The sequence below is a fragment of the Thunnus thynnus genome, chromosome 3 (genome assembly GCF_963924715.1).
Source record: "Thunnus thynnus chromosome 3, fThuThy2.1, whole genome shotgun sequence".
Classification (NCBI taxonomy): domain Eukaryota; kingdom Metazoa; phylum Chordata; class Actinopteri; order Scombriformes; family Scombridae; genus Thunnus; species Thunnus thynnus.
This window is the reverse complement of record NC_089519.1, coordinates 3,059,811-3,080,080: the sequence shown is the minus strand read 5'-3', so window position 1 is coordinate 3,080,080 and position 20,270 is coordinate 3,059,811. Positions and strand designations below refer to the sequence as shown.

General features: G+C 40.2%; 1 protein-coding gene across 1 annotated transcript; it reads right to left on the bottom strand.

Moving 5' to 3' along the window:
• Positions 1-4,178: 4,178 nt before the first annotated feature.
• Positions 4,179-19,164, bottom strand: mcoln1a (mucolipin TRP cation channel 1a). The gene is made up of 14 exons (XM_067580643.1): positions 18,806-19,164; positions 11,988-12,265; positions 11,175-11,342; positions 9,749-9,905; positions 8,561-8,642; positions 8,178-8,274; positions 7,445-7,544; positions 7,027-7,133; positions 6,725-6,874; positions 6,521-6,622; positions 6,211-6,333; positions 5,879-6,085; positions 5,605-5,735; positions 4,179-4,927 (listed from the first exon to the last, which is right to left on the bottom strand). The coding sequence occupies exons 1-14, from the start codon at positions 18,834-18,836 to the stop codon at positions 4,891-4,893; spliced, it is 1,770 nt and encodes a 589-aa protein (XP_067436744.1). The 5' UTR covers positions 18,837-19,164; the 3' UTR covers positions 4,179-4,890.
• Positions 19,165-20,270: the final 1,106 nt, after the last annotated feature.

The window sequence follows — 20,270 nt, the reverse complement described above, 5'->3', positions numbered from 1 at the left end:
ACAAGACGACACATTCTTTTTTAAAAAGCCTACATAGGGAGATGATTTAAAAACTGAGACTAGAAGACTGTTCTAGTCCAGGTGTAGTACAGCTTTGTTTGTATTTTAACTTTCATACATGAAAATACTGCAGCAAAACAGAGGAGGAGAAAGATAAAAAAACAACATGGCTACAACTTAATTTAAAGGAGTCCCTGAATAATTCAACTCTACACGAATAAGCAAAACATCCTCAGGCTCTATTGTAAACAGGAAGCCAGTGAAGCATGATTGAAGGGGCGATTTAGTATTGCACTTCCATAAAGCAGAGGGAGAACTAAAACAAATTGAAAAAATTCAAAATTTGAAGCAACAGAGGCCGAAATAACCTGACTTTTCCCCCTAGAATGTCAAAGAAAATGACCCATGCATGTCTTTCAAACTGCTGCCTCCAGTTTGTAACAACCCTGATCTATCTTTTCTCATTTTTACTTTCACTAGTCTCCAGGTCTTATCAAACCACTATCATTTTATAGTTTGATCTACTTAAACATTTCATTTCTTGTTTTTGCATGCGTTTGCTTTTATTCTTTGTTTCATTATTTTCCTCGTAAAGCACTTTGTAACCATGAAGCTCAAATTATACAAGCAGAGGTCGTTTTACTTGGCTGGTAATAACTGTGTGAAACCACTCGCTTGTTGTTTCACATGGATATCAGGAGTATTGTAATTTGTGGAAGGTTTCAGTGTTTCCACTTTTGCATTGCCACCTGCTGTACGGTCAAGTGTGTGATTTTGTATCGAGAGAGAAAAATAGGAGGGGGAGAGCGATGCAATCTCATCAAATAGGGGTTCCTGAGAATCTCTAAGCATGAAAAGTTCAGAAGCTGTTTCTCTAATAAAGCACTAGCACTCCACACACACACTCCTTGCACTTTTCTTCTACCCGCATGTGTTTATTCTCTGTACTTAAATCGTAATTTGAGACAGCGAGTTGCCTGAGTAATATTCTTCCTCCTTCACATGCACAAAGGGCTTTCTGTTTCCTGAGATTTGGATAGTTAGGAGTAAGGCCTGAATAAACTCTCTGAGGATGAAGAAGGTTTCTCTAAAAAATTTACACTGTTAACTTTCTGTCCTTGTAGTTTCGCAGTGTCCACTTCCCTTATGGTACAAACTCACAATAGCTGTGAGTTGAATGCATTTTTTTTTTTTTAAAGTCGTTTCTTTGAGCTGCAGCTGCAAGCTCCACAATAGAAATCAATGAAAAGGGAGAAGACATACAAAGACTATTGCGATTCACAGAGAGAGAGAGAGAGAGAGAGAGAGAGAGAGAGAAAGGATGAATGGAATAAGACATCTGACATCAACTGTTTTACTGATAAAACTCAGAGACGAAGAGAAAGAATGGAGACATATAAAAGAATAAGCCTTGAGCGAAGAGAAATGTGAGTGAAGTGAGGAACGAAGGCTTACCAGAAATCAGGAATCATGGACTCGTCGGTGCACACGTTCTCCATGTGCCTCAATGAAGAGTGAAAGTGTGTGTGTGTGTGTGTGTGTGTGTGTGAGTCATGTCTCAGCTCTCCATCCCTGCTCTTTACAGGCCTGTTTCATCAGCAGCTTGTCAGCTTTTCCAATCGGCAAGAGGCCCTGCACCAGAGCGAGGGGGAAAACCCCAAAACTCTCCCTTTATAGTTTCACTAATTCTTCACATAAACTCAGTGTTAAAAATCAATTTAAAAGCTAAAAAAGAGGGCTGCAGTATCATTTAAAAGCAAGTTTTGGACGTGTTAAAGTGTGAAATTCTTGCCACAGGAAGCTCTTGGGTGTGGATCCACTAGAAATGTGCCAGTTAACTATTTTACACTCCTTCTTTTATTAAAATAAACTCAGCACTAATGGCATCCGTCATTATATCACAGAGGTGAAAAAGCTACTAAATCCCCTCACATCCTGCCCATCCATTTCAGATTGCTCGGTAATGTTGTTACACAAGGGTGTGGCTCAGCACTGGGCTCTGGTGGAAAAAAAAAAAAAAAAATCCTTAACAGAATTAAGATAGACTCATAATCTAAGGGGATTTTATACACAGACTTGGCTTCTTTAAAGCTGTTTCTCCAGTGTGGTCTGCTCTCCCATCTGCCCAAACACCTCATAGTAAGGACAGCTGCACACACTGCCTGTGGCACACAGCAAACTCTCTGCAAGCCCACACACACAGACAAAAAAGACTGACAACACAAACTTCACAACTGCAGGTTGAGTGACTCAGTGTATTAGATATCAGACAGGAAAAAGGAAACTACTACTGCTGCAGGCCTGCATTTCTGATCTGAGGTGTGTTTGTTAATATAAAAGAAGTTCAAACAGTCAGTCACAGTTGAGCACGTCTCATTAAATACTGAGATCAAACTGGCTTCAACAAAAGGACCACACCTGCAATCAGCATAATGAAACTACAACACAGCAACACACTATCTCCATTGTGCATCAAAGGTGTTGAGTGAAAGCTGTCCTGCACACACACATATGTAAAAAAAAAACCCCTGTGCACTAACTAACAAGTAAAATCAAATGTGAACTCTGCTCCTTTCTCGCTCCTGCAGTTCAGTCATGAACCATCAAGGCATCTTCAGCTCAGTACATAATGTATGATGATATTAAGCTAAGTGGGTGGAAGGCAAAAATGTGCTACATCAGCTGCCAAGCCGCGCTTGGGAAGCTCAATAACCAGGAAATGAGCTCATCATATCGGACCGCTCTGAAAAAAAAAGATCCAGAATTGTAATTTCCCTTCTGTGAGAGCTTTGTGTTGTAGCGTCAACATGCAGAGTATTCACAACAGCTGTGCACAACTATGTGTGTGTGTCGGATTAAAGGACTTATTTGCAAAAATCGAGAATCATATTTCCTCTAAAATCTCCACGCATCTTTTTCATCTGCCAGCAAAGTAGAATGACGGTATAAAGTCAACTCCCACTTCCTTTGTGTGAACACGAGTCGCTTACTCCCTCTTCTGACATTTCAGAGGTGCTGCGGCCGCATGAAGCATGACGTCTTCAGCTGCTGGCACTTGAACAGAAGGTGGCCTCTTCAATAAAGTTAAGAGCATGATACACGATGAAATGAAAGTTTTAATGTCAAAGATGATCCGGCAACCTTTAATCAGTAGATTGGCAGCAAATATGACGACTCCAATGCTTCATTTTTCAAGTACAGTTCAAGTACAGATTATTTATATATATATATAAAAAAAAACAACAACATGACACCTCCACACTGTAGGAAAGGAACATCTAGGTAATACTAGATAATATATGCATGCATGTCATACCTGTTTAAGTTAAGGCCATGGCTCCATTTGGCACAGCTCTGCCATCAGAATATTTAGTTTAAATGTGACACCGCTGGCTAACAGTCCACAAAATGAGATGACTGAAACAATGCTGTCATCTTACACATTGCATTAACCCATTACTACTTGGACCAGAGATCATCTCTTCTTCACAAAAGAAACTATAAACTACTAAAAAAATACCTTTTTTGGAGTTTTGTATGCAAGACTCCTTTAACTAGTGTGCGTTTTATGAGGTACAAAGAAAAAGAAAAATGTTTCATAACGAAGACAACAAACAGACTAAAAAGCACTGAGTTAGTTATGACATGACATTATTACAGAGCTACAGCTCTCCTCTTTGTACCTACCCTGAACCCTGCTCCATTTAACAAGGCAATTCAAGTCTTTTGTTTCTTAAAACAAGTCAGATACAATTTGTTGATGGCCATCAGAAACTGAGAGAGTAGGTCAATATTTCTGACTTCTAAACAACGGATGGACTCTTTGTTTTTCATGATATACTTTGGCATCATTAAAGAAACATGCACAGAGGTCTGGGGAACAGCTCTCCTTAGCTGTCGTAGCCGACCATAGACGAGGCTGAGTGCTTCATTAGTGAGTGAGTGCATCCCATTATATCGATCATTACTCAGATAAAAGCAATACATCATGCAGTCTACGACGGCGACCCAGCGCAGCCATGAACAAAACAAAACCAGGAGCCACAGTTAGAAGGCAACGTGATGCTTTGCTTTGTGCTGTTTGAAACGTTATACTGTAGGTGCAGCTCGCAGAGAGAAAACAGATCAATTCCACACCTGAGAACTCGTCTGTGTGTTTGTGGTCCAGTTTTGTGAGATTTTTGCCCTGATTGTCTTAAAAAAAAAAAAAAAAAAGAGAGACAGACTACTAGAAGGTGGATTTCCCTCCGTCTATAAATTTACATGCATCCACTGTAAATTAATGCATTTCAAATTAATGATTTTAGTGTAATGAAAAGGTTCGTTATTGGATGTGTTGTGAGTATAAATGCCTCAGTTTAAGAGCTCTGTCTTCTCAAGGTAAACTATTTTCTTCATATCCTTTGAAATCTGAATTAAAAACAGTCAGCAGCATTTAATGCAATGCTGCAATCCTCATAATGGCACTTGTACCCAACTTGGTATCTGTTGCTGGTTCAGCATTGTGCGTTATCAAATACATAAGAACAAAATACTGTTTTAAAATAAAAAAAAAAACAAAAAGGACTGTCTGAATGGAACAGTGAAATGTCTGCGCTTTAGTCATCCACGAGGCAGCAGAGTCCTCTTCATAAAGAGGAAAGGTCCAGTCTTTCTCCAGGCCTCGTTTTTTTTGTCTTTATGGGAGTTGACGACAGGAAAAATAAGTTACACATTCCTTCTACAGGTCCGACTGATGGCGACTCATCCATCGGACGAGTGCTGAGTTTTGACCCAGATACGGTGGAACGGTGCAGAGACTCTGGCTGTCGGGAGTGTGCAGTGTATCCCTGTGGTCAGCAGGGGGGGCTCCTGAGGCTCCTGAGGCTCCTGAGGCTTCGGAGGTCAACTTCAGTTCACCAGCAAGACGTCCTCATAGGTTGTTGTTCTGTGGGAAATTTAAGATGATTCATGCAGTTTTATTTGAAGTAAAAATACTCTACAGTCATGATTTTTTTATATCACAGTCCTACATGCTTATAAGAGTGACTTCATGGTAATATTTAGTGAATATAGTTCAAAATGTTGATAAATGATGTTAGAAAAGGATCAAAAATGCACAAATGTGTTGGAGAAACACTTCATTTTCAAAGCTGATCTTCATGGGACCCCTTGTAACTTCAATTTTGATCATTTTAAAAACTAAAGTTAAGAGTTTACTTGATGTTTTACAGGTTGAGGAAAGCGTACCACCCCTCATCTGGTGAAACTGAGTTTACTTGATGTTTTACAGGTTGAGAAATCTGGTGAAACTGTTTTTTAAGTGCCTCAAACACGCATGGTGGTCAAGCTAGAGACAGAGCTGTATTTCTTAGCTCATAACAAAATTAAGTTAAAGTTAAATATTATATCATAAACGGTTTTGTTACCTGATATAACCAGGTAGCTTACACATATTTCCCCTTCTGTCCTTTTAAGCTACTGTCTCTTATCTCTTGCTTTTTACTTTTAGACATAATTAATCGCAATATAATTATTCTGTCTTTGTCAGTGTGTCACCTGCCACGTCTAATGAGACGCAGCAGAGAAATCGCTGCTGTTGTTGTTGATCTCATTTCCTCTCACCTGTCACAGCAGCAGAAGAAGGAGCACGGCGACGTCTCCAGACCTCTGAACTTCCCAGAGCTCGGTGCGTCTGTACACTCTGCTATGAAGGCATGAAGGTCGGTGATGTGTATGGGTTCCTGGGTTTGGTGCTGAGGAAATCAATGAGATAATTATTATTATTATTTAACTATGTGAAAACTATTTTACGCAGCCGTTTTGACCAGGTTTAATATTCTATACTGTAGTTGTGACACAGGTCAAGCAGTCGGTTTAAGTCAACCTCGTTTCATACCTTGATGGTCTCGTAGGCTCCTGTGATGAGAGCGATGAAGAGCGACAGCACCATGTAGATGAAGAGGGAGATGAAGGTGTACAGGTAAACTTGACTAAACAGCCACACCAGAGTGCTGCTCTCCTGCATCTCCGAGAACGTCACGAACATGTCGTCCCCGTTAATGAGGGAGAACAGGCACTCCGACACCATGGACAGAGAACGGAACTGCGGGACAGAAAACGATAAACTCAATCAAACCTCTGCAAACATTAAGAAATGAAGATGAACTGAAATGTAAAGCTGGATTGTTTGTGTAATTATTTACAGACCAAAATAAATTTTTCACAAACCTTCACGTGGTACGGTCCCAGAACGATCCAACCACAGAAGCAGTAGCCCAGATAGATGACGGCCACGCAGCAGCAGAACCGGATCACATTGGGGAACGCCGCTCGAAGTGTCACGATCAGGATCTGGAGACATCACGCCGATCAGATTACGATGTGAGAGAGAGAGAGCGGAGAGATTAGATTAACAGGGTTTATTAGATTATATCAAACCATTAAGAGGATCATTTTCTCACCTTCTGACAAGTTTATTAAATCAGCAAACCAGTTACAACATTATCAGTTGATGCACAGCAGCGTATCTGTAACTCACATTGTACTTCTGGAAGAACGTGAGGTAGCGAATGACTCCCACCCACACCAGCAGAGTGGAGGTCCCCAAGAGGATGCCACATAAGTCATAGGAGGACATATTCTGTCAGGAGAGAAAGAAGGATTATAGTTTGACAAGGAGCACATGGCAGATTATCAAAGTATCGATAGAGTTAAAATACTCTGTGTGTAAGACTATAAACACCTTAGACTCTATGCCAATTTTGATGACACTGCCAGTGATGGTGAGGATGTCGCTGATGATGAGGAGGATGTACCAGCCGTTAATGAACTCCAGGCGGTCTGCCCAGCACACTTTACGATCCAGAGTCTCCTTGAAGAAGTGCACAAACTCCTGAGAAACACACAGAGAGAGGAAGAGAGAGGAAACATGAGACGTCCTGGCAGTGAGAGGTTTATAGCGACACATCAAGGGGATTATAAACAACGATTTATTCTGTGATGTTTTTTTTTTTATATCCTTTGGATGTAACAGACTTCCCTTACCTGTTGCAGGACGATGCCTCGCAGTATGGAGCGTCCACACAGCAGCAGTGACAGCATGCACACCAGAGCTACAGCGACATCAAACGCCACACGCGTGTAATTCTCAGCTGTGGGTTCAAAAAGAAAGAAAGCAGAGGTGTTAACAGTCTTTCACTTCGATGTGGCAGCAGCAGAGCCCTTCTGCTTACAACTGCTGCCATATAAATACCTACATGAGGTGAAACTTCCTGTTCTTCAGTATTTATAACTGTAAGAAACACAAGATTTCCTCATTTTGCTTCACACCTTTAGCTTGCTACCAGCTCAGTGTTAACTTTCACTTGCGTACTGCAGTATTAATGCGACTGCTTTGAGTTTTATGTTCATGCTGCTCTTCCTTATTTTCAAGAGCACCGTCCGTCCACTCATGTGTTCTCACCATGTCCAGAGACGCTCGGGTCCTTACACTCCTTTATGGTCGCCTGGTTTTCTAGCCGGATCTTCACCTTACCGCTGTGAGACTTGTTGTCCAGTACTATCTGTAGGAGAGAGGAGACCAGCAGACAATTCAGAAAATATTTATGTTCATTATGTTTACAGAAATTTGAAGGCTTTAAAGCTATAGTGTGTAGGAGATTTTCTTATATTTTTTAGTTGACATATGCTCTAAAGTATATCTTTCTGTGGAAAGATGTTGACTTCTGTTAGGGTCATTGAACAGCCCGGCAGCAGTACAGAGATGTTCTCTTCTCAAGTTTTTAAGCAAGGAGGCCAAAGTCAGTGATGGGAGCTCATGGCTGTCAATCACTACATGAAGACACTTCTGGCCGACTGCTCCTCTCATAAAGACGTGGCTTTGGCTCACTCACAAGCTCCTGATACTTGCAATCTAAGAAGTCCGTTACTTCCAGTCCTCAGGGTGAAATCAATACATTGGTCGTGTTGAAGGTGAAGAGCTGAGCGCAACGGAGCACCGAGAGGAAAGGAAGGGAGGAACGGAGTGGTTCGCTTTCAAGTCTCATGTTACTGCTAGCTTGGTTTCCAGAACTTGCATATTGTAGCTTTAATGACATGCTTGTAAAGATCGCTGCCCCTAAATATGTCAAATACAGTAAGTTCTCTTCAACATGTCATGCATCACCTCTGGACCGAGCACCAAGGGTTTTACTCACTGTTATGTAAAAAGTGTAGCAGTCTGGGATCTCATTGTTGATGATGGTCTGTATATTGATCGCCTTCAGCTGAAACTCTATGGTGACGTTAACGAACCTTGAAAGAACAAGAAACAAACACATAGTTGGAAATTGAGAGAGAAACAGAGACGGAAGCAGGTATTTCATGTTATTAAAAGGATGACCAAAACCACACATGAAGCAGGATGAGAAACTATTCATAGCTCTGTGTGAAGTTTTTTGTAATGAAACCCGTGTCGGTGTTCTTGCACACATGCTTGAGTTGCGCGTGTGCAGCAGAGATAAGTGACTCGTTGAATGTCATCAGATACTATAGAGATAATCTTGCTGACGAAGGCAAGATGTGAAAAATGAAGCCTTACTTGTGGAACTTGAGCGTAAAGTTCTTGTAGGTGTCGGTTAGCGGAGCTGGAGGCACCGACAGAGGGTTCACACCTATACAGTCTGAAGATAGACCACACAGAGAAAAGTCATGTTGAGTAAACACTGGCATGAATTACTATCGAAAAGAAAGACATTTTGCTATTCCTCTATACAGTATATATTGAGTACAACATCTTAGCAGAATTATTAGAGGCAGATCACAAAGATACTTGACACACATGTGATATGAGGTGATGTTAGGCTTTAATACGAGGAAGTAAAACCATAATAAGAGGTTGCATCCTTGTATTTCTCTTCATTCTGCACAGTGAAGCTCAAATATCCAAAAACACATTGTTGAGTTAGAGGGGGGACTTTATCAATACTTCTCCTGAGGTGCATTCATTGTCTATATGATTAAAAAAATGTTTTGTTTTTCAGTTCTTTCAATTGATACAAGAACATGTGATTAGGGCTCCACATTATGAGCTAAAGTGTATGTCATGGTATAAATGTATGTCTGGGATTGTTTATTTCTTGAAGTTTGAGTTATTTTTTTTTAAAAAAAGCTTTTGTAGCACTTTGTTGAGAATACACTCCAGCTCCGGCAGCCAGAAAACACCCTCAAACATTCGTCCCACTGAGACATTTCCCTCTGAAGTGATAAGAGAGGTTGCTTATTTTGACCCTACAGGCAACAACTGTCAGTCCGGCTAGTCTGCAGATAATTGTACACTACTCGCCCTCTGACTTTTTAAAACTACATTATATGCAAACTATGCATGAGGCACCCTTTTTTAGAACTATTTATGCTTCATTTGGTCTGCCTCTGTGGCACTATCTGCATTTTACAGTTTATTTTAGTATAAAAAGGAAGCATACAGTTGTGTTTATCAGTGAACTTGACTGAGATAACAGCCGCTCTGGTTAACACGCAGTGGCACCGACGCTAACAGTGCTTTTTATGTGATGTGACAATTAAAACGTTGTATAACTCATACCACGGTACGTATCTCCTTTGATGTGCTGTTCATACCCGCTGAACTGTTATTTCACAGTTTTCACCGACAACTTGTCACACAGAGGAAAAAGTTCACTTATCAGCAGTGCACAGAGCTGAGAACAGTTTTCCAGCACTGCTAGCAATGTTAACGTCTCCTTCACGTCGTACGGTGTGGTTCGTGTACCTGTGATGATGTGAGGGTCTATACTGAAGGTGTCGTTGGCCGGGTCGATGCGTCCCTTCTTGTAGTACTGTTGGCAGAGGGAGAGCGCGCTGCCGTTCACGCCAACATCGTAGACGTATGCGTAGCGTCCCACTGTGGTCTCCGGTAAGGCTAGATACTGGGGAGAGGATGAGAGGAGGATAACAGAGACACATCACTGTCTTTGTACTCTGATCCAATAACATCATGTTTTCTTTAGTGATTTACTCCCTTTTACATTTCAAACTGTTCACACTGGTTGTTCATGGGCATCAAACATCTATTCTAGCGTCATGATGGCCGCGCTGAGCAGCGGGCCACCCGGTTGGCCATCTTGGTGGGATTAAACTGAGTGAGGAGCCATATACTGACGATTTATTGGTACCCGGTTGTTTTTGTGGGGTGATTACAATAAGCGCTCTAACACCACCATCCATCCAACCCGTTTTAGTTTTCCTCTATTACAGCATCCACATCTACAACTTTATCTAGGAATGGCAATGTCGGTCGATCCAGACTGAAATATCTCAACAACCATTTGATTATCTGGCATAAAGTTTGGTACAGACACTCATGGTTCCCAGATGATGTATCTTCAGTGAACCCCTGACTTCTCCTCTGAACTAAAAAGTCTAAATGGTAGTGGTGGTTTTTGACCAAATACCCACAAAACTAATGACATTCCCATCAGCCTGAGCTGCTAACACTCTAAATTAAAACAGTAAACATTATAGCATTGTTACTGTGAGCACACTCAAATAGAAACACTACAAATACTAAATACAGCCTCACTCCAAAACCATTTGGTTGTAATATTAAAATTATTTGGGCAGCAAAGACGCAGAAACAGGAAGTGAGCTGTATTTGTGCACTGTTGCCTGCAAGCTGTTTTCAACAACCCCTTTTTCTCCACGACATTTGAGCTGCGGGTCACGACAAGACGACTGCCATATGTGTACAAGATTACTACAATATTGATCCAATTCTAACTCGTCATATCTGAGAAGAGGCATAATTTAAAATTGCTTTATTGTCCCTACTCACTTAACAAAAACTGTACTTGCTCATGTGGGCACAGTTCGAGTCAGGTCATCTGGTTTTTATGAGCATCCTGCAGGAACACATGTATTATTTATTGCGAAACATTCAGAGTGAAGACAAAAATAGGATGTGGGACTTTTTTCTGCAGTAATTTCACAAGTCAGAAAATAGTTGCTCAGTAGATAAACATGTTCTCATTTTTCTTGTGTGCAATCAATCTTCTTCAATGGGTTAGCGTTACAGATATAACGTAATAAATCAGCTCTCTCACGCACCAAACTCGACCTCATGACAACAAAACAGCATCAGCCACTAACTTAACTATAATGACTGATATAAAACATTATTGATTCCCACAGGGTCCTACCTGCTCCACAGCGTAGAAGATGTGGTCATAGACGTCCTGCTGCGTGTAAACGGCAAAGGAGTCGTCTAAGGACTCATCGTAGTCTTTGAGGAAGAGGTGCTTGAAGGTCATGGTGTTCTCCTCCTTGAAGGTCACCACCACCTGGTTACTGAGGCCAAACAGTACCAACTGCAGCAAAGAGGAGGAAGGTGTTAAAGATGTTGACAGGTCAAAGGAAAAGGAGAGAGGAGAGAATGAGATGCACCATGAGGAGGAGGAGGAAGAGGAGGAGGAGCGGTGATAAAGAAAAACCCTGAGGCTAAGACTTCTTTAAAACTACGCTGTAATTTACGGCTCGTAGATCATGTTCTCAGAATCTCTTCTGTGTGTTTTTGCACCTCATAAATCACTGACAGCCCCGACCTACGTGTGAAAGTTACATTTCAGCTGCGTCCACTGTAACATATTGTGTACTGAGCCTGTTCGATAAATAAAATGTAGTTGTATAAATGTCTAACTACTAAATTTATTTGGTTTCCACTAACGCAACATAACTCACTAAAGCGTCAATACTAAGCAAACCGGCATGTTGCGTCGCTCTCGGTGATATTAAACATCAAAACTGACATTGAGGGAAAAGTTCAGCTACATAAATGCAAGATCATTTAAACAACAAACATGACCAGACGCTCATTTGTCTAAAACAGCAGATTGGCACAAAGTGTTTCTATGAAGACAGAAGAAATATGATGGTGCAACATCGCCTCCTCTGAACCCTGATTGTGACAAAACAATCTTGTGGTGAGAAAGGAAGAACGATGCAACGTGACGTACCTGAGCTGTAACAATAACGATCTTGAGCAGCTGCAGGACCAGCTTATACGGCTTGCGGCCTTTGGCATGATATTTGTCACAAGGGCTCATGAAGAAGTATTTCAACTTCCTGCGAATGGCCTCCTCTTCCTGAGTGGCCCCGACCCAATGACCCGCCATTGCCGTGGGCAACTGATGGTTGCTATGGTTGCTGCCATGACTGTTACTGTGATGGTCGTGCTCGCCGCTGCTGTCTGTGGACCTGTAGTGAGTCACCGAGCTGGACAGGTCTTGTCGTTCTGGAAAAAAGAAAAAAAAAAAGATATTTTCTCAGTAATTCTCATGACAGTTTTGAGTGTGATCTTAAGTTTTTAAGAAATTTAATCTCATTCAGGACACTAAAAAGTGCTCAATTAATCCTTTAACAGAACTCAGACACCTCCAACTGATGGATGCATTCCCTGGTTAATCAGTGCAATATCGCAGAGGCGTGCACGCCGTTCCTCGTGCTTTATAGTATCCTAATGGCTGATAGACCACAAAGAGGATTGTTTATAGACCAAACTACAGTATGTGGCCATGCAATATAAAACACTGGTAGGTGTCAATATTGCTACGCCGAGACCACAATGTGCAGTATTTTACAACATCTGACCGCAGAGAGATTCTTCTCTTATCATGACTGTCAATGTCTTAACTGTTTAACCTCATTAGAGCCGGTAGTAATGACGTCTGACTCAAAGACACATTCAGGGTTTCCCCTCCGGAAATTCTTTAGTCGATTTCGTAAGTAGGTGATGACCGAAACAATTAGCCAATCCTTAAATATATGACATTTTCTCTTTTTACCTTCAGTTTCATGTTTTATTAAAATCTCTTATATTAGTGGAGGTGGTCTTTGTTTCAGGTCCACCTCTGTTATAAAAACAGCAGGAACCTTTTCAGTATATGAGGCATGAACGAATGGAGCTGGGTCACAAGGCTGTTGCACTAATGAACATCAGGGCGATGATAAATGTCAAACGTCCACGGCAATAAAGCGATTTGGCAAAAACTGGGAGACCAGAACTCAGGACAAGAGCCCTTATTGTGCAGTCCAACAGACAATCACATGAACGGAGCTGGTTTTTGGAGCCCTCGTCTAGTCCTTTATTGCAAAACTTGACTCCACTTTCAACTCGGTGACACTGAGTGCATCCAGCGACAGCATCCTGTCAGCGCCGCACGAGTGCTCAAGCCTGAACAGCCTGTCTTCAGCTTTAAAGACTTTCACCTCAGTCTGACACCTTCTCTTTGTCTCTTACTGTCTTTTTAACTTCTTTCTCCTCTGGCACTTTGGACACGTGCTCCGCTTAGCTACGCTTATGATTTAACGCTTTAAAGTCATGGAAAGTGATGTAACTGAGAGCAGATTGCACCAAAAATAACCGATATGTTATTTTTACAGTTAATGATTTCTTCTTTTCTTATCAAATGAGGAGGTGAATCATTCTTCTCTCTTTAAATACAGAAAGGAAACTGATGTCCAGGTATAGAAATGTATTTCAACCTTGTGAAAAGGGAGAAATCTATTTTCCCAGAGTCTCTGCGCCATGTCGGCCGGTTAACGCTGAGATCAGTGCAGTAGATGAAGAAGTGAGGCAGATTCCTGGGATGGTTGGGTAAGAGCTGACAAATCTTTGAAGTCAGGCCTGACTGAGTTTGACAAGAGTAAGAAGAGAAATTAAGGAGAGCATGTATGAAGTTACACAGAATAAACCCGAGAAAACACGGAAACACTGATTTTTACCAATAATGTTCACAGGCTTTTAAGTAATATTTAGTAATATGACACTTTGTAGTGACTGAGGAACAGAACAAAGTATTAAGTAATAATTTTCTATTGTTATTTTTATTGTTATCATCAGTATATTTTTCCTAAAGCCGAGGTATAAGAACATCTGACAGTCTGTCATTTTCAGTTGAAATTATACTGATGTGTCCGATTCAGTTGTCTAAGTGAAACTATTGTGGGTTTCTATTGTATATTGAAACTTCTCGGTCAGACTTAGACAACAACGTCTTACTAGTAAACCCACAGGCTGCACCAACAAACAAAAACAGGAATCAAATCAAGCATGAGATCATCTCAACTTGATGCAAGTCTATGCAATATAAATATAAAATGACTAACGATAGAAGTTTTAAATCCCTGTGATAAAACACAGTACATGTAGGTGAGGATAAGAAACAGGGTGAAGTGAGGTAAACTACTTTTAATGTATTTCAGTACCACCGGGAAGGAAAATACCCACATCCTGATGTGTAACCACTAGAGTCTTTACACCCACATGATGTCACTTCTGCTGAACATTAGCCACTGCAGCTACAGGAGCAAACTAAGAGATAATGGTTAAAGACATAGTGGAAGAGTAGCACAATCAGAGAGGAGTCATACAGCCAATTATTAGTTTAAAAAGCATAATCTGTTTGTTAACATAAGCTAACATTAGCTACTGGTCTTACCAGTCTAGCAAGGGTGTGTTTTATTGTTCATGAACTAAGAGAAAGAATGGTGTCATGTCTTCTGTCAACTGTTTCACAGCCTCACTTTCAATAATTATTGTGTGTGCACTGATATAACCTTTAAAATCGACTTCAAAGAACGGGTTTTGTGGTGAAGGAAAAAGGAAACAGAGACAGACGAATCCATGGTTTTTAACACAACACAAAGGCATCAGGTCCTTTACTTTTACTCCTGCTTGCAGATGTTACATTAAAAACTATTTATCATTTAGCTCCTTGAGTTGATCCTAAATGAGTGCAGTACAGTACAGCCAGTTTCCTATTATTTCATCTCTATTTACACATCGTTAAATAATGTTCTTAATTTTACATTTCACATAAATAGAATTCACTTCTTTTAATCAAAATTTGATGTTTTTGCAAAAAATCAATGCAGATGTGGGTAATCCTCGTCTCTGCTTGGTTATTACGGCTCAGAACATAAATGTGATTAATCATGAGATCAGCTGAGAGGTGCTCGTGTTCCTCTTTCACTTTTCTCTAAGTAGGAATAAGCTGCTGGATAAATGCTTTTTAATTCTTCTGCAATGATGCATCCTTACGTGTAATTTTTAGAGGTTTGATAAAGACGGAGAGATCATTTATGGTCAGAAACAAAGCTGCAGGTCGATGTGTCGTGTCTTAACAGGAACCGACCACATCTTGAAAGAAAGTCACAAATCACTAAGTAGGCTAATCACGCTTAACACTTGTCACATGTTAAGACCAGGCCGCTATAAAGAAACAATGAAGAACAGGGTCACCCCTCTTCACATAAAAGGAGATGACTTGTGGTAATTATAGTTGTCCATCCTGAACAAAAACAGAGCATGTGATTACTGCTTTTTCTCAGATAGATAGATAGTTCAGATAGACTGTGAGTCAGGACGAATCCAAACAGTCAGCAGAGCAAACCACCGGCTGAGCAGATTTCTCCGACGGAAATGAGAAGTGAAACGGGAGGAACATGCCAATAGAGTTCGATATCAGCGCCGAGTGTAAACAAGGTGAAAGTTCAACAGGATTTATTACACAGAGAAAGGTTTGGGAATGATACGTCTCCAAATTCTTATCAAGTTTTCCTGTTTTTAAAACACACATAGATCGTTATACGTAGTTTAGCATGCAGAAGGATCTTTTTGGCAACTGTGACTAAAGACTTCTTTCTTTTTATAGGTAGTTATCCATGACCTAAATGTAAACAAGAGTCACCAAAACATAAACCAAAAGGCTGAGACTTGCTGTCATTCTCACATTAACTGTCTTCTAATACAAACTAACAACAGCTAACAACAATTGAATAATTAATGTTTTCTAATACTTCGTTAAAAGGAGGCTCCAGAGCATTCGGCTGAAGACTACAAGTTTAAAAATGAAATAATCTGCGGTGCATTGTGGGTAATGTAGGCGCCAGGTTTTGACAAAGTAGAAGATGATGTGGAATAAAAAGATGATATCTGAGGTTTTTATCCGCTCTCAGGTGGACAGTGTTATAAGAGTGAAATGCTGAGTCAGCGCAGCGCTCTTTTAAAAGGTGCAATCAGCATTTTTTTGTTTGGCTTATACTTCAAGTTATCATTCTGTGACAACTGAAAATATACAGACTTTTATTTGATCATTCTGAATTATCACTCTGGCTTTCCATCTTTATATTCATCAGTTACATGTTCGAATACGGTTTCAATTCATGTGACCGAGAGAAAACAGAATTTTGGGTTTTAGATCTTTGGAGGGAAAGCTATCAATAATTATTCTAGTTGATCAAATCCTTACAACTATATGTAGCTTTTGATTTCTTAAGTCATTTGTTTTTCAGTAACTGTAACTGTGCATGACTCAGTTTGGGAAGTGAGTCTAAACCTCAGATATTATGATAACCACATGCGATTATCTGCAGTGAACCACACCTATATATATACAGGAGTCACTTCCTACATGCATAAACACCTGTTGTTGACTTGTGATCATTTGTAGCTGTTAGAGTGATATAATAACACCCAGGTTAGCATTTGGCTTCCGCAAAATTTGCTTTGAGTGATGACATTTTAATGAACTCGGCTCCGAACGAGGCAGACGCAAGGTGCCCCGGCCTCGACAGGGGTTGCGTGCCGCGGGGAGAAGAATGAAAAACAAGCCGAAAGAATCCAAACACTTAACATTTCACGCAGACAATAGGTGCGAGGCTGAGTGCACGCATATCTTTGATCAGAGGAGCGTATCAGTCGTCACGGTAGATAGAAATCGGACAAACAAAAGTGGGTGCACGCCGCTGACCTCGGCACCAGGTTTGACACTTTAAGACGGAGTCGCTCGAGCTGAATGAATCTGTGAAAATATCTGGCTCTTCTGGTTCACGGTCGCCTGTGGATCGCTGGCAGAAACGCTGATGTGGCTACCTGCCTGTCAATCAAAATCTTCACTGTAACCAAAAATCTGTCAACAAGTCGGTATCAGAGCCCGCATCTGGTCTGGAAGTCCACAGCAAGAGGCCACCCACGGGTTGAAAGTCCAAAACTTCCACTTATTACTGAGCTCAAGGAAATATCTCCAATAAAATATATGATATGCTGACATGGTTTATTTGTATGTAGACAGTGCTTACCCTCAGTAGTATCAGATAGCACAGATAGTTTGTTTTTGTTTCAACAGCAAATCGTCCCGGTTACTCAGGATGATGAACAGACATTGTTTTCTGTAGAGCAGAGTTCATTAATATTTGATAGAAACTGTACTTCCAGTGAAATCTATTCACAGTAAACAATCCTCAATAAACAGGTTTTGAACACCACAAATTAAATTGATCTTACACGTCAACATAGCGGGGTGCCAGCAAAAGTCTCAAAGACAAATATCTTAAAACTTTATGCACACACGTGCCACAAAGTGCGAGCAGAAAATTATATTTTTGTAATTTAGGTGAACTGACCCTTTAAGCTGAAGCTTTCTGAACACAAAGCAGTCCTTAATCTGCACTCATAGCTTCTTAAAGCAGAAGTGAAAAACACAGGCTCATATTAAAATGATTCAAAAAGTCTTTCATGCGTCAATATCTTAACTCAAGATCTACTTACTAGCTTTTTTTCAGAGCTTTCAAACACATCTCACAGTCTTAATAACCTAGTGAGTAGATCTTAAATCTGTCTCCAAGATCAAGAATGAGGAACACAATAAATCGGTGGAGCTGTACTCCGTCTACCCCACGTCGACGATCCTGTGAAAAAACTGCAGACTAAACCATGCGTGAGCGCTACACCCTGTTATTATGCATGAAAGAGTCAGAACATTAAGATGTGCTTAAGCCAGTAGATTGGCTGAAGGGGAGTGGATGCTGGTGCAGAATCTGGGTCTTAATGTGGGAGAGAGTCAGTTAGACCAAGAAACCACATAATCCCTGAAAGTGGGGCAAATACTTCACACACAGGGTGTCATGCATTCTCTCTCTTCTAGTCAACTATTTCATCATCTATTAATCTGCTAATTATTTTCTAGATTCAGCTTATAGACCGACAGTCACAAACCCAAAGATATTAAATCTACAGTGATATAAAAGTGAAACGCTGAAATAATCAATTATCAAAATAGTTTCTGATTAATTGTACGCTGATCAGCAAATCAACTCTGATGTAGTTTCTATTCTCCACTTAGACAAACAAGTCAAAAACAAGCACAATGATTATTTTTCAGCAGAAATGCACGATTAAATGAGTAAAACATATATTTGTTATTATTATTAGTATTACTTTTCAGTCGATCAACTAATCGGTTATTGATTCAACTGTATATAGTCTGTTTCTACTGTGTTCATGAGACAAACAGTTTAAAAACAAATGCCTGGAGTTGAATTAAACTGCACAGCAGCCACATGATCATCAACCGCAGGTCACATCTTCATCTTTCCTGCTGAACTTTCTGTATTAGGACACCGCAGAAGAAAAACCTTTCTTTGGTAACAAGGGTTGACATGTAGAGTCATCGCGGCAAAAACCTGATGTTGACAGAGCTGCTTTGGGACAAAAAAAAATGAACTTGGTGATAATGACTGCTAATGACTAATAACTCATCTGCTCAGAATATCATGACAGAGCAAAACACCGCAAAGTAACAGAGATGAGCGTCATGCTGTGGATGTTTCAACAAGAGGAAAAACAACGATTTCAGACACCAAAATGCAGCTGTGCAATCAATTAAAGTCGTGAGACAACTTAAAAAACTGTGCATTAGCAAACAAAAATAACCTGTACTTGTAAACAAAACATTTAAATCGCGAGTAACGGCTGAGTGAATGTCGACATTACCTGTGAAGTCCTGCTGTTCTGTCGCCGCCATATTGAACGTTAAAAACACAATAAATAGGTAAATAATAAAGATAAAACTCTTGAATAGAAGTTTTTTTTTACTCTAATTCTTTGTGGCTATGGCTTTTCAGCTGACAGCAGTCCTGAAACCAGCTGCTCTCTTTCTCCTGCTGTTTATTCAACCCTCTTCCTCTCTCGGGTCACGTGACTGACACCATGTGACCAAATCACCCCGAGCTAAAAAAAAAAAAAAAAAAAAAAGCCCAAAAACTGGCCAGTGTACTTAAGTGCCAGAGGGTGTAGGACACTGGTTTGCAACAGATTTTTAAGTTGATCCCGTGCGAGACGTGACATGCTGCTAAACAATTGCATTTTTATTTAGTTAAAACCCTAAAAATATCTGAAATGATCATGTTGTGCAGCCTGATGTGAGACATGTGTAGACTTGCTTGTTCATTACTGATGAAAAGCTTCATCAGCCAGCAGGCAGCATGGCTCTCAAGTGTCTGTCGGTCTTAATTGAAATATCTAAACCACTTCTGGATGGGTTGTAAATGTTTTACATGCATTTATGGTCACCAGAGGATGAATCCTAATGACTTTAGTGATCCCCTGACTTTCCTTGTAGCTCCACCATGAGCATGTGCCATGACATTTAGTACATACACTCATGCCCCTCTCAGGATAAATTGCAATCCTTTTGGTGATCCCCTGATGAAATTATTTAAAAAATAGATTAATGACCAAATACCTGAAACTGTGTTCCTATCAGCCTCAGCTGTACTTTGTGGTTTGTGCTAATTAGCAACCGTTAGTGTAACATTGTACTTGCTTATCAGCATGTTAGCATCGTCATGGTGATCATTAGGGCTAAGCACAAAAAACAAAATTACTATATGGCCTGTGACTGTTTTTACACAGTGACAGAGAGGTGAGTCATGTTTAATGTTTTTTCACACAGAGATTTTCCAAGATTCTGATTTTCTTTTCACTGCTGCTCCTAAAAGACTCTTTACCAACTCGGGTAAAATAAACTCTGTTATTCATAAAATTAGATGATCATAGAGGTCATGACCCACTTGAAGGTTTTCACAATCCATTCTTTTATACATCCCTTTTGCCAGGTTTTGTTTATCCTCTGAGTCTCTACCCTAATGTGTATTTACTATATTTGATGTAGATTCAGATGGAAATTAAAAAACTTCTAAATATTTTTCTCTTATTAAAAAAGCAAACCTAGAAAACGCAACCTCAGCAGAAGTATAAACTGATCTTATTTAGTTCCTCCATGTATGTAAATGTGGTGCAAACATTACAAATATTTTCCAATTAAATTTCAACTCAGTGCTGCAAACGTCTGCAACTTAAGATTCATAAATGTATTATTCATACAGGACTTTTGTGCTATATTACATAACATTGTACGGGTGCTTCTATTATGTTACCACTCAACATGGTTAGCTGC